At 34.1% G+C, this 12,380-nt stretch overlaps 7 protein-coding genes and 1 non-coding gene across 8 annotated transcripts; 3 read left to right on the top strand and 5 right to left on the bottom strand.

The window, feature by feature from the left end:
• Positions 1-296: 296 nt before the first annotated feature.
• NAEGRDRAFT_73135 (uncharacterized protein) lies at positions 297-1,070 on the top strand (the record flags this gene model as incomplete). The annotated part of the gene is made up of 1 exon (XM_002671861.1): positions 297-1,070. One exon carries the CDS (start codon positions 297-299, stop codon positions 1,068-1,070), a length of 774 nt encoding a protein of 257 aa, XP_002671907.1.
• An 82-nt stretch (positions 1,071-1,152) lies between these two features.
• Positions 1,153-5,847, bottom strand: NAEGRDRAFT_73134 (uncharacterized protein; the record flags this gene model as incomplete). Its single annotated transcript, XM_002671794.1, has 1 exon — positions 1,153-5,847. The coding sequence occupies one exon, from the start codon at positions 5,845-5,847 to the stop codon at positions 1,153-1,155; it is 4,695 nt and encodes a 1,564-aa protein (XP_002671840.1).
• A 374-nt stretch (positions 5,848-6,221) lies between these two features.
• NAEGRDRAFT_52662 (uncharacterized protein) lies at positions 6,222-7,559 on the top strand (the record flags this gene model as incomplete). Its single annotated transcript, XM_002671860.1, has 1 exon — positions 6,222-7,559. The coding sequence occupies one exon, from the start codon at positions 6,222-6,224 to the stop codon at positions 7,557-7,559; it is 1,338 nt and encodes a 445-aa protein (XP_002671906.1).
• A 38-nt stretch (positions 7,560-7,597) lies between these two features.
• Positions 7,598-8,110, bottom strand: NAEGRDRAFT_73132 (uncharacterized protein; the record flags this gene model as incomplete). The annotated part of the gene is made up of 1 exon (XM_002671793.1): positions 7,598-8,110. One exon carries the CDS (start codon positions 8,108-8,110, stop codon positions 7,598-7,600), a length of 513 nt encoding a protein of 170 aa, XP_002671839.1.
• Positions 8,111-8,385: 275 nt separating this feature from the next.
• NAEGRDRAFT_t625 lies at positions 8,386-8,458 on the top strand. The gene has a single exon. It is a non-coding gene; the product is annotated as a tRNA-Ala (tRNA).
• A 79-nt stretch (positions 8,459-8,537) lies between these two features.
• Positions 8,538-9,293, bottom strand: NAEGRDRAFT_73131 (uncharacterized protein; the record flags this gene model as incomplete). Its single annotated transcript, XM_002671792.1, has 1 exon — positions 8,538-9,293. The coding sequence occupies one exon, from the start codon at positions 9,291-9,293 to the stop codon at positions 8,538-8,540; it is 756 nt and encodes a 251-aa protein (XP_002671838.1).
• A 181-nt stretch (positions 9,294-9,474) lies between these two features.
• NAEGRDRAFT_73130 (ERG4/ERG24 ergosterol biosynthesis protein family protein) lies at positions 9,475-10,656 on the bottom strand (the record flags this gene model as incomplete). Its single annotated transcript, XM_002671791.1, has 1 exon — positions 9,475-10,656. One exon carries the CDS (start codon positions 10,654-10,656, stop codon positions 9,475-9,477), a length of 1,182 nt encoding a protein of 393 aa, XP_002671837.1.
• A 276-nt stretch (positions 10,657-10,932) lies between these two features.
• NAEGRDRAFT_81416 (uncharacterized protein) lies at positions 10,933-12,257 on the bottom strand (the record flags this gene model as incomplete). Its single annotated transcript, XM_002671790.1, has 2 exons — positions 10,933-11,599; positions 11,656-12,257. The coding sequence occupies 2 exons, from the start codon at positions 12,255-12,257 to the stop codon at positions 10,975-10,977; spliced, it is 1,227 nt and encodes a 408-aa protein (XP_002671836.1). The 3' UTR covers positions 10,933-10,974.
• Positions 12,258-12,380: the final 123 nt, after the last annotated feature.

Genomic DNA, 12,380 nt, shown 5'->3' with positions numbered 1-12,380 from the left:
ATGTTAATGGCATTTGAAATTGATCCAGAATGTCTTGAGCTAATTCCAAAATCTTTTAGAAAAGATAAAGAACTCATGATGCAAATAATTCAAAGTGGAAAAGGAAATCCACAAAAAATTGCAAAACTTTTAGATGAATCATTGTTTAAAATGAGAGAATTTGTAATTTATGCCTTGAGTCACGATTCATCGATTGAATATCTTTTGAAAATTCTGAAATTGGATAAAAAAAGAGGGAAGCACATCATTTTCCAACGAATCATTCTTATAGAAATGATAGAGAATTAATGATGGAAATGCTCAATTATGGAGTTTCATTTGAAAAATTTGATGAATCTCTTCAGGATATGCAAATTGTAAAAGAATCATTGATTAATATGAGATTAAATCCAGCTTCCTTTTCATTTATCAAATTGGAATTGAGAAAAGATAGAGAATTAACCAAGATGGCTCTAGAAATTAATCCACATTTATTCAGATACATTTATTTTGAATTCAAATCTGATTTAGAAATGGCTCTATTGGCCATTAGAAAACTGCCACACAATCTTCAATTTATGACTGCAGCTTTCAAAAAGAATCCAGAAATTGTAATACCAGCACTTGAGTTGGATCCTCTCACCCTCCAATATGTTGATCCTGCCATTGAAAATTATCAGGAAATTGTAATGAATTGTGTGAAAAGAGATCCCTCAACATTTCGCTTTGTCAAGGAACAAGCTACATTCCTACCTCAAATTCTTTCAATTGTACCAAAGTGTATCCGCTATATTCCTAGAACCGAAAGATTGAAATATTTGGAATTAACTTTACGGTATGATGTCTCAGTGAGTACATGTTATGAATATTATGAAGTTGCACCCTTTTTTTCAAAGTATCCTGAGATTCTTCTTTACATTCACTATATTCATGAGGATTATATTGGGGATGATCTATTCGAATTCGTTTGTAAAAGAGGAGATTTAATAATTACACACACTACAAAATTGATGAATAGAGAGCGCATGTTGAAAATATTCCAGGATTATTCAATCAGTGATTTACAGACACGCCCGCCCATTAAAAGATAATTATCTCATTTTATAAAGAAGTAAAGTATACGTGGATTTAAATAAAACTTTGCCTTAATCATACGTGCTTCCTGAATAAATTTTATTTGAAAGTATTCATTTCGGTAACAGATTCTACTTCTTTGAGAGCTTTGTATTCATCCGTGATGATAAATCTTGAATAGGTGTCTGTTAAATTGTAGAGAACATCGATGATTAATGAATCAATGGCTTGTCTAACCATTTCTTTCAAATTGAATAGGGAATCTCTGTTCTTAGTTGAAATGGTGTCAATTTTGCTTTCTAGCATATGCACAGCAGCAATGAATTGTTTAACAGAGTGGTGGCTGACATTGAGAGCGAGTTCTGCATCTGGATCCAAGTGATCCTTTAGCCATCCAAGTAATTCCTCCAAGAGTGAATTCCATTCCTCGATAGATGCTGCTTCTCCATCCATATCAACCCACAATTTGGCAAATTTAGATCTGGCATGTTCAATTCGCATCCAAACAATATAATTTTCTAGTGACATTTCCAACTTGGCATATTGTTGGAAGAGTCTTAACAAGTACTTGTTCTTCATGAGCTTGTAAACATCAAACCTGTTGGTAAGATCCTCGTAGCTTTCAAGTCTTTGAGATTTGATTCTCTCAGCATTGACAGAAGCTTGTCTGGATTCCTTGAAGCAACTTCTCTTTCTGGTTTCAGTGAAAATGGCCCAACCAACAGAGAAACCTCCAAAGCTAGTAATCAAACAAACGGTCATCAAGACTTCAAAAAGGAATGCAACTGCATCGAGAATGTCGACTGTTTGAATTTGTGTAGAAGTTGGATTTGATACGTAACGGTCATGGACACTGGCAAATCCCAAGCAGTAAGAAATGGTAAAGAATGAAATACCTAACATGAAGAAAATGGCCTCAGGTCTGAACATTAACTTGTCATTTGAGTAGAATAAATTGAAAAACTTCTTAATATGGGATTGTTCCAACAAATCAACGAAAGGTTTTGTAATTTTAAGGGATTTTCTAGAATTGAGATTGTTCAAGCTTGAATCTCCACTTTCTAATAACATTATTTCATCAGATATGTCAACTAATTCATCTCTTAATTGTTTGTTTGTAAAGTCCAAATAAAAGTCTAAAATGTAAATAGCAATTACCATCGCCGTCATGAAAAGTAAAATAATAAACAATGAAATGGTTGTTGAGTAAGTGAATTGAGAATCAGAGAAAGCATCCACTCCCTTCAAAATGATAAAAATGGTAAAGTACAAGACAAAACCAAAACCAATCATCAAACTAGACAAGATGAGAAGCTTATCCTGTTTGAAAATGTTCAAAATCTTAACCAAAACGGCATTCTTTTGTTGTCTGTTCTCAACCACTCTCATCATGTATTCGTAAAAGTATCTGTGGATGATGAAACGAATGGACATGACAAAATAGCACCAGACTGCACTTGCCAATAGTGCACTTGAAATTACTGCACAGACACTTGTCATGATAACTACATTGAATGAGTAATTTCCAAGTAAAAGTCCTTTGGCAATAATACCAGAAACCAAATTATCAATCAATAGGGCAGTTAATGCAAAGTAGGGAGTAATAAATCTTGATTTTACAGGTTGGGATTTTCTGAAAATTACCAACAACACAAGGATAACTAGAATTGCAGCAATAAATAAGGAACTGAAAATGATGTTGGCAACGGCTAGTGATGTCTGAATAGTTCTGGTACTGAAATTCACTTTAGAATAATCCACAAAGGAGGAAAACTTTGTTGTGTGATAGCATGAGCACAAGACTTGATCAGCCGAAAGGATTGTGGTGCTACATCCATCACTCAACCATTCATTAGTTGTTTCGTTCCAATATTTGCAAACCACAGTTGCAACTGTTTCATTACTTGGTGGCGCACCGAAATGTTTGATAGAGAAAGTCAAATTGAATGGAGTGGATAAATGTCTGAGAGGGCTAAAAACACCATTCAACATTGGTCTCACTTGCAAAATGTCAGAAATTGAACTTGTGTTTTGCAAATCTTCTGTCAAGTAATTTTCATATTTTACCAAACCAAACGAATATTCAAACCCCAATTCTGGAAGATTAAGAGTATAATCCTTATCTATAGTATGTAAATTCTTGTATTCTGATTTTGAAATGAGAAGAACCTTAATCATCGAAGTTTCAATTGATAAATTTTCTGTTGGATTAACAATCGTAACAAGGGAAAGTGTCTTTTCAACGGATTGAATAGAATTACCGATAACCACAAATTTAGATGATGGTTCAGTAAATATAGATTGATTTAAAATATTTGAGGCAACAGAAACGATGTTAATTGCAACTGGTTTGACTTGTTCTGTTGTGAAATTGTCAAACTTTTCGATCATATTTTGAGCATATGATTTTAGGGTTTCAGATATTCCCAGTTTAGATTTAGTATCCAACTTGACATTGGAAATATCTAATAGTGACGAAGTCAAATCTAAACCATCATCAATTGTGTAATTATTAACATTCTCTTTCAAAGTAGAAACCACAGTAGAAATAAATTGTTGTTGGTTTGTAATTTGGTTCAATTGCTTTGTAACTTGTGCAATTTCTTTTGCTGTCAAGGTATCCACACTTTGAGTAGTTTGTTCAAGAGTCAGTATAGAAAATATTGAGCTCTCAACAGTAGCAGCAACTTGAATGTTATAAGTAGTATCAACAATGGTTAAATTGAGAGAGTAGACGCCAAGTGTCATGTTCTTATACAATTGAAACTGTTCAATCATTCCAGTAGTGGAATAATCAATAGTAACATTACTGCTGAAAATCACCAAAGTACTCTTGAGTCTATTCTCAATTCCCTTGTAGCTGTTAGTGAGCTTTGGAATACTAATTGTTATGAAATTAATGTCAGTATTGGTGCTTAGAATCTTTGAATATTTTGAGGTTATTTTGATGAGTGATTTGTCTGAAACAAAAGCACCACAATCGTAACCAACGTAGCTTCCCTTACATTCACAAACATCGTTAGATGTACATTTTCCTCGATCTGGACCACCACAAACATTGTTATCATTTTCATCATAACCAAAGCAATAATTAACTGTAGTTTGACACTTATTTCCACTGAATCCTGATTGGCATTGGCAATTGTTGGTGGATGTACAGTTTCCATTACCAGAGCAAACAGTAGGATCCGAAGAATCTACACCATAACATTTGAAAGTAGATGTTTCGTTTGCAAAGGTTTGACACTTATTTCCACTGTAACCATTTTCACATTGGCAGTCGTTGGTTGAGGAACAGATACCATGACCTGAGCAAACTGATGGGTCAGTCGAATCAATACCATAACATTTAATGGTGCTACTGCCATCATTGTTTTGACATTGATTCCCACTGTAACCAGATTTACAAACACAGTTGTTTGAACTAGTGCAATTACCATTTCCATTGCAAACAGAGACATCCATCGAATCAACACCATAACACTTGAACGAGCTATCAATTGATTGACATTGGTTTCCTGTGTATCCAGATTTACATTCGCAATTATTAGAGGAGGTGCAATTGCCATTTCCATTACAAACTGAACTATCTGTCGAATCAACACCATAACACTTAAAAGAGGTAGAGAAGGTTTGGCATTGATTGCCGCTATAACCTGCCTTACATTCACAATTATTAGCAGAAGTACAGTTACCGTTTCCACTACAAACAGAGATATCACTAGAATCAACTCCATAGCATTTAAATGAACCACTATTACCGCCATCATAGGTTTGACATTGATTTCCACTGTAACCAGATTTACAAACACAATTATTTGAACTAGTGCAATTACCATTTCCATTGCAAACAGAGATATCTATCGAATCAACACCATAACACTTGAAAGAGCTATCAATTGATTGACATTGATTACCAGTATAACCAGATTTGCATTCGCAATTGTTTGAGCTTGTACAATTTCCATTTCCGCTACAAACAGAGATATCTGTCGAGTCAACCCCGTAGCATTTAAATGAACTATCTTCATTTTGACATTGATTCCCAGTGTAACCAGATTTGCAGACACAATTATTAGTTGATGTACAATTTCCATTTCCATTACAAACAGAAACGTCAGTAGAGTCAACTCCATAACATTTAAAAGAGCTATCCAATGTTTGGCACTGATTTCCACTATATCCTTGATTACAAACGCAATTATTCGTTGCTGTGCAATTACCATTGTAATTACAAACTGAACTATCTGTCGAATCGATTCCATAACACGATATCGAACTAGTACCATCAAAGGTTTGACACTTGTTACCACTGTACCCTGAATCACACAGACAATTATTCTTACTAGAGCAATTTCCATGACCTGAACATACTGTAGGATCAGTATCTACTACACCATAACATTTCACCGTCTCTGTTTGACATTTGTTTCCACTAAATCCATCATTGCACTCACAATTATTCTTACTGGTACAATTTCCATTACCCGAGCAAACACTAGGATCCGTGCTGTCAACACCATAGCATGTAGTGGCAGCATTCACAAAGAATGTGTGACTATAAAGTTTGTTGTCATTGTTGGATGAATACACTATCTGATAATATAGAGATTGTATGAGAGAGGTGATAAATGCTAGCAGTAGAATTGAAATAATTAAATTTGTGGTTATAGTTGATGAAGAGAAAGAAATTCGACTATTCCGCGATATTGTTCTTGTTGTTGGAAATGTTGTATGTTTAGTTTCGTCTGGTTGTAGCTTCCCAGTGTAGATGAAAGTTTGGTGTAGTGGCATCTTTGCAGATTTTTTTTGATATCAATTAATTGCAAGGGCTTAGACTAAAGAGTTCAATTGAAATTTAATTGACTAATTACTCTAAAAGAACTTATGCCACAATTTATCCTTCCAAGTGACAACAAGACAAGTGAAAATAAAAGGCTAGCAAGTGCCGAATTGGTGTTATGTATTAATGAAATTGTTGAGGTGTTATCTTGTTGCTTGATTTGAGGTTCATGGTAATAAGATTTGCCTTGTTGGTTCAAGTATTTGTTTGAGCCAATTTAATAACGGCACGGCAAATAGTGGTAAATATTGATGCGAATAGCAACAAGAGCAATGACTGAATTTGCATCCTTGCGTTGGTTGCTGCTTGTTATTCATTACAGAAAATGAAGTCAAGTGTTGGTAATAAAAAAATCGTAAATAAAAAGGATTTAAAAAAAATGGTCAATTATCATCGTTGGGGAGGACCCTATTCATCAAGTGTTTGGCCAGCAGGAGCAGATCCCTATGATCATTATCCATCAGCTCCGTCCTCTTCAGTACTTTGGCACGGTTCTGTTGATGATGCCTTTTCCATTCCGAATCGTTATTATCCTTACATGCCTTATTATTATTATAGGCACTTGTTGCCATCATTTTCATCATCATCATCTAGTAATTTAAGGAGAGGAAGTGGAGATGGTGGAAGATTGAAAAGATCAAATTCCTTGTCTTCCATTGCTTCGTTAGACTCTGATAGTAATTATTCATTGGATGAAACGACGAAGGATAGATATGAAAGGGCATGCTTGGATATGGATCCACTCTCTGTACATTTGAGTTTAGCTAAGAGGGATCAGAAAATTGATCATTTGAAGGGAAAATTGAACAAAACAAAGAAAGAATGTAAAAAACAATATGAACATATAGTTGTGGATTCAGTGAGGACGAATAATTATCTTCACGCAAATCTGTGTGCACAAAAGGACATTTCAAAAGATGTTCACACAGAGAATGAAATGCTGAGAACTCGTTTAGCACAAATTGAATCCCAGAATGCCACTCTTTTGAATAGAAACCACGAGTTGGCTCAACAGAAGGAAATTTCTGATGATTGGGCAGAACGATGGCATGATAGAGCTCAAACCTTATCCAGGCTCGTCATTTCATTCAATACCATGCTCCATGAAAAAGATGGAAAGACTCAAAACAGTCTCGATAAGGAAAAGCTTGCCAATCTCTTGAGTGAATCGAGAGTGAAAATTGTTGGAAGTCGAGAAACTGAAATTGAAAGTGTGGATAAATCTTTGGAAGATGAGTCCAAAAATTCTATTGCATCACTGCATCACAAACTCTTACAAGAAATGCTCAAGGTTGAACACGATAAATGGCTGCCCCCTTACAAGAATAGAAAGAGACTACAAGAAGAGGATGAAATGATAAAGCAACAACGAGATACCATTCAACAACTTGAACAGAAAATCAAGCAACTTCAGGAACAAGTCAAGAGAGAACAATCTAATAGTATCAACCTTCAAACAGTTGCCAAAAAACAAGAACGAACTATTTCTGAACTATTTTCACACATTAATGAAGCTGACAAGATGAGATTAGATCGTGAAGAGACAATCCTCAAACTACAACAAGAAAATGATAATCTTCTCAATTCTGTAGCTTCCAAAACACTTCCTACCCGAAGGAAGTCATCCTATCTTTCCAAACCAATCACTACCTCTATTCTGTAAATTGATCACCAATAAACCAAAACTAAACTTTTCAATATTTATTTACATTCAACAGTACTTGCTTCTGCGTCATTTCGTTCGTTTTCTTCTTTCTTCTCTGAAGATGATTCAGAAGATTGACATTCCTTCTCCTCCGATTCGTTAATTTCTTCAATAAGTGGAGTTTTCAAAACTTTTGATTTCTTTTCTTCCTTCTTTTGATCTTCCTTCAATTGTTTTACCACCTTTCTAATTCTTTCCATTGTTTTCTCCCTCTTATCATTTGATTTGCTCTCGGAAGAAGGAGACAAATCTGATGTTGCCTGATTATTGGAAGGAGTAACTTCTGTCTTAATATTTTCTGGAGATGAACCTGTTGAAGACACTTGCTTGCTCTCTTGATTCTTTAAAGCAGCATCTGAGGAAGTTTGATGTTGCTTCTTCTTTTCGGAATTTTCCTTCTTCAATTGCTTATTCAAATCATTATTGATTTGTTGATGTTGTTTTTCAATCTTTTGGATTTGAGGTTTCACTTGAGGAGTTTGAGATTTGGCAGTCTTGTTTTTGGCCATCTGGAAGATATTGATGTTTTCTTGTTTTTTTCATTGATTGGCATCGGAAAAGAAGAGTGAGATTTAAGTAAGGGAGTGAAATTCCGATGTGCATTTTTTTTTTGAGTGGTGTCTGACTTCGGAAATTGAGGTATGTTCCGAGAGAAAATTAATATTATGTGCTAAGTTCAATTATTAATAATTTGTTGAAATAACACTTGAATTTCTTGATCTTGCCAGCTGGTAAAAATCGTTCTTCAACGTTGTATTAAGACTTGTTTTCGAAAAGAATGTAAGGGGATGTAGCTCACATGGTAGAGCGCTTCTTTAGCATGGAAGAGGTACGGGGATCGATACCCCGCATCTCCACTTACCTTTTTTTTTCTGCATCATTCCTATTTTGAGTTAAAATTCAATTTTCCAATAGATTTATTTCCATAAAATTCCTTTATTTAAAACTAACCAAATCCTTATGATAAACATTAATAACATAAACAGTTCCTTGCTCAACCATTCCCATACTTGAAAGTGATTTTTCATTCTTCAACAAGACGTGATTAACACTTGTTGCAAACACAAAATCTTCAGCATTATAATTTCTGTGTTGACAATACATTTTTGAAATGACTCCAAATTTCTTATTGTTTTTACAGGAAATGTCACATGTTAAAACTTGATCACCAACTTTTTCTTGGATTCTGAGCTTGACTTCGACATGTTTCTTTTTGATTTTGATAGTTTCACGTTCGACGTAATCTGAAAGGTTTACAACATTTTCGTCATCAGTTTCGGATGGATTATTAGAAATTTTGATTAAATTGACAGAAAGTGGTTTGCCATTATTTTCAATTCTATTTTCTTGAAGTGATTTTTTATCGACTAATAATTCCTTTCCACCTGTAACAAGTAAACGAAACTGATCCAATGTATTCGAATCTACATCATTCTTATTAGAAACTTCCAAATTAACAACTCCTTTAGCCAACAAGTGAGAAATAAATTGTTTTTTAACTTGTTGTACTAAAGTATCCGAAGGAAAACAATAAGTTATTCTAATGTGTGATTGATCAAGTTCATTTTCGGATAAAATTTGTTCTGGAATTTCGTATGAAATTTTTAATGCTACAATTTCAGTGATTGGAGCTGTTTCTGATGTAGAGGCTGCACCTCTTGGTGTTGGTGGCACGATTAACTCTGATGACATTTTTTTTATTTGATTTTTATTAATCGATGACAGTTGACGTCATTTGACTATGTTTTCATCTACAAATATTACATTCAGTTATTTATCAGAAACATCATGATTAAGCCATTGAAATTATTCTTTTCAAAAACTTTAAATTTCATAAAATTCGAAAGTTTATTCTAATCTCTACGAAAAATTTCTAATAAATTCCAGGAATCATAACCCACCTAACCTTTGAACAATATTCATCCCAAAACTTTCCATACTTTTCCTTACATCTTTCATTATCTCTCATGGCTCTGTGAAGTAAAAGTGGTGTTAAATAAATTGGATACATCCATGGAAGGACATGGCCACATTGAAGACATGGGAAACTTTGAGAGATGGCCACTAGGATATCTCCTAAATAATTAATCTTTCTGGCCATTCCCCAGAATCCAGAAATGAGCAGCTTTCTATCACGAGAAGTTTCCAATACTTTAGGTTCGATTAGTCCAAGCCAAACTTGTTTTGGATCTTGACGGAAGGTAATTTTTTGATTATTGGCTCCTCTAAAGATGATATAACCAACAATGAATATCAAAATATTGGCAACTGTTTGGAAATGATTAACATTAAAGTCATTAATCAAATATAAATTTTGAAGTGTGAAAATAAATGGAGTCCACATGTAATCACCAAAAACTAACATGAATCCAAAGTTTTCCTCAATAATATCAAACATGAAAATGAGTCCTTCTTCAAATACGAAACAATCAATCAAGTAGAGGAAACTAATGATTTGGAAAGTTATGAAATTTTGAGAAAGTGTTTGATAGAGACGAAACTGTTCGAAAGCAAAACTTAAATTCAAAATTCCAATCATTAAGAATGCAGGTCTATACGAAAATTGCTTAATTTCAAATCCAAAAATGTGTGGATTCAATTCAACACCACACCAAAAATTCATGATAATATTCCATTTAGGATAAACGTAATTACTTCTCTCTGGTTGAAGGACACATCTCAAATTTAAGAAACTGGTCAATAGAAAACTAAACACCAAACTTGTAACCAGCAATTGTCCAAAACTCTTACAAACCAATGAATAAATAAGCTCATTCCCAATTTGGAAATTGAAATAGCACAACAATCCATAAAATAAAGTTCCAAGCAACACAACCGATAATCCATTAATCTTGTATGTAATCCTCGATCCATCCTTCAATGGAACTCCCTGAACCATCTTTCCAGGAAGAACCAATGTCGCCACAATGCAAAACAAAACACTTGACATGAAAATCATGACAGATTCCGAGCTTGGTACTTGCCACCTACTCAACATACTCAGCACATCAAGGCCATTATTAAAGTATGCAATGGTCACTTCCGATTGTTCCATTTTTTTATCTTGTTTTCTCTGTTATCATAATGCAAAATGAGAAATTAAGCATTGGTGTTTGAGGTGTCCGAATCAGAGCGCACTTGGCGGTGTGAGAAGTTTTAAGTTTATTGAGGAGGTGCTATTTCGTTAAGCTTAAAAAATTAATTTGCTGCTTGTGTCCTCGGGCTCAGGACTGCCAACACAATTATAAGAAATCGGTCATTCTCACCATATGGTGAATTAAATATTTATTTGGCTATCGGAAAGCGAGAGTACAATTATTTAATAGTTATTGGATTTAATATTGATTATTTATTATACAATTTGATAATACTCTCACCTACTTTCTTCATAGTATTGCTGATATACATCATTCATATTATCATAATCATAATTGAATTGTGAGTCAGTGAGTTCTGTTACATCGGTTCTATCCTTCAAATAATCATTGAAAACTTGGACAAAGGGTTTGATATTTCCATCAGGATTATGTCCCTTCTTTGAGTTGTGATCTTCAATGATTGCAAAGTAGAGTCTATCAAAGTGGCCTTTGAATTGTGGACCTTCAATCTTTTCCTTGAAAACTTTAGCAATTGCTGTTGGAGAGTTTCTGAAAGCTCCACAACCAAGAGCCGACAAGACCACATTTCTAACTCCGTGTTGAACTGCAATCTTTAAAATGGCCTCAATACTGCCAATATTTCTCTCATCAATTTCTCCATCACCATGATTGAGAGAGTTTGGAACTGCAGCAGTGGTAATGACATCGACTAATCTTGGAGCAGAAAGGAGTGGATAACCCTTAGCTTCACATCCTCTGAAGAATGTAACATCTGGACTATAGACTCCACTTTCATATCCTATTGGATAATTCCATGTTCTAGTCTTGTCAATCTTGTCTACATAATTGTCCAAGCATTGATACAAGTTTGATCTTCTGTGTAAATTTTCTTCTTGAGCTCTGTAATATAGTTTCAATATGAATTTTTGGATTAAATAATATTGAAAGAAACTTACCCACATCCTCCCTTGTATCCACCTCCAGGTGTATTTGGATTAGCCATATTCAATACAGCAACTCTTTCCTTTCCAAATTTACCTTCCTTAATCAACAAATCTTGAATATGGAATGCAATATCAATACAATCACCATTAATAACCAAAACTTGAGTTTTTTCCAAATCTCCAACCTTCTCACTCACCTCCAATCCTTCATTCTTATAATATTTACTCTTTACAGAGGCATTCACGAGAATCTTCTCACTCAATTCTATCCTCTTCTTCTTATCCAATGAAAATTCTCCATCAATAGGTCTATAATTATACACTCTACTTCTACAAATATCAATTGTTTGCTGTTGAATTAAAATTCTCAAACTTCTCAACTTGTTAAAATTCTTCTCCTTTATACTCTTATGAAATTGATCAACAAATTGATTCGGATCATACAAATACTTGTTTGTATATTCTAAATGATTGTGATAAAAACCAGATTCTTCATAGAATGAAAGAGGACACACTTCACTAGTTATTTCATCATCATTCTTCTCGTCTTTTAGGTTATTATTGATGCTATTATTAGATTGGTTGATTCCGGTAGCAGCAGATGTGTTGAGCATTTTTTTTTTAAAATGAAAAATTGTAATAAGAATTGAATTCATTGTTCCTGGAATGTTACGCCAAAGTTCCAAAGGGTGTGTTATTAGAGTTAATATCAATCTTAAAAAGAGAAAAAATCCATT

Source organism: Naegleria gruberi (assembly GCF_000004985.1).
Source record: "Naegleria gruberi genomic scaffold NAEGRscaffold_58, whole genome shotgun sequence".
Lineage (NCBI taxonomy): Eukaryota > Heterolobosea > Eutetramitea > Acrasida > Naegleriidae > Naegleria > Naegleria gruberi.
This window is presented reverse-complemented; position numbering and strand designations above follow the sequence as displayed.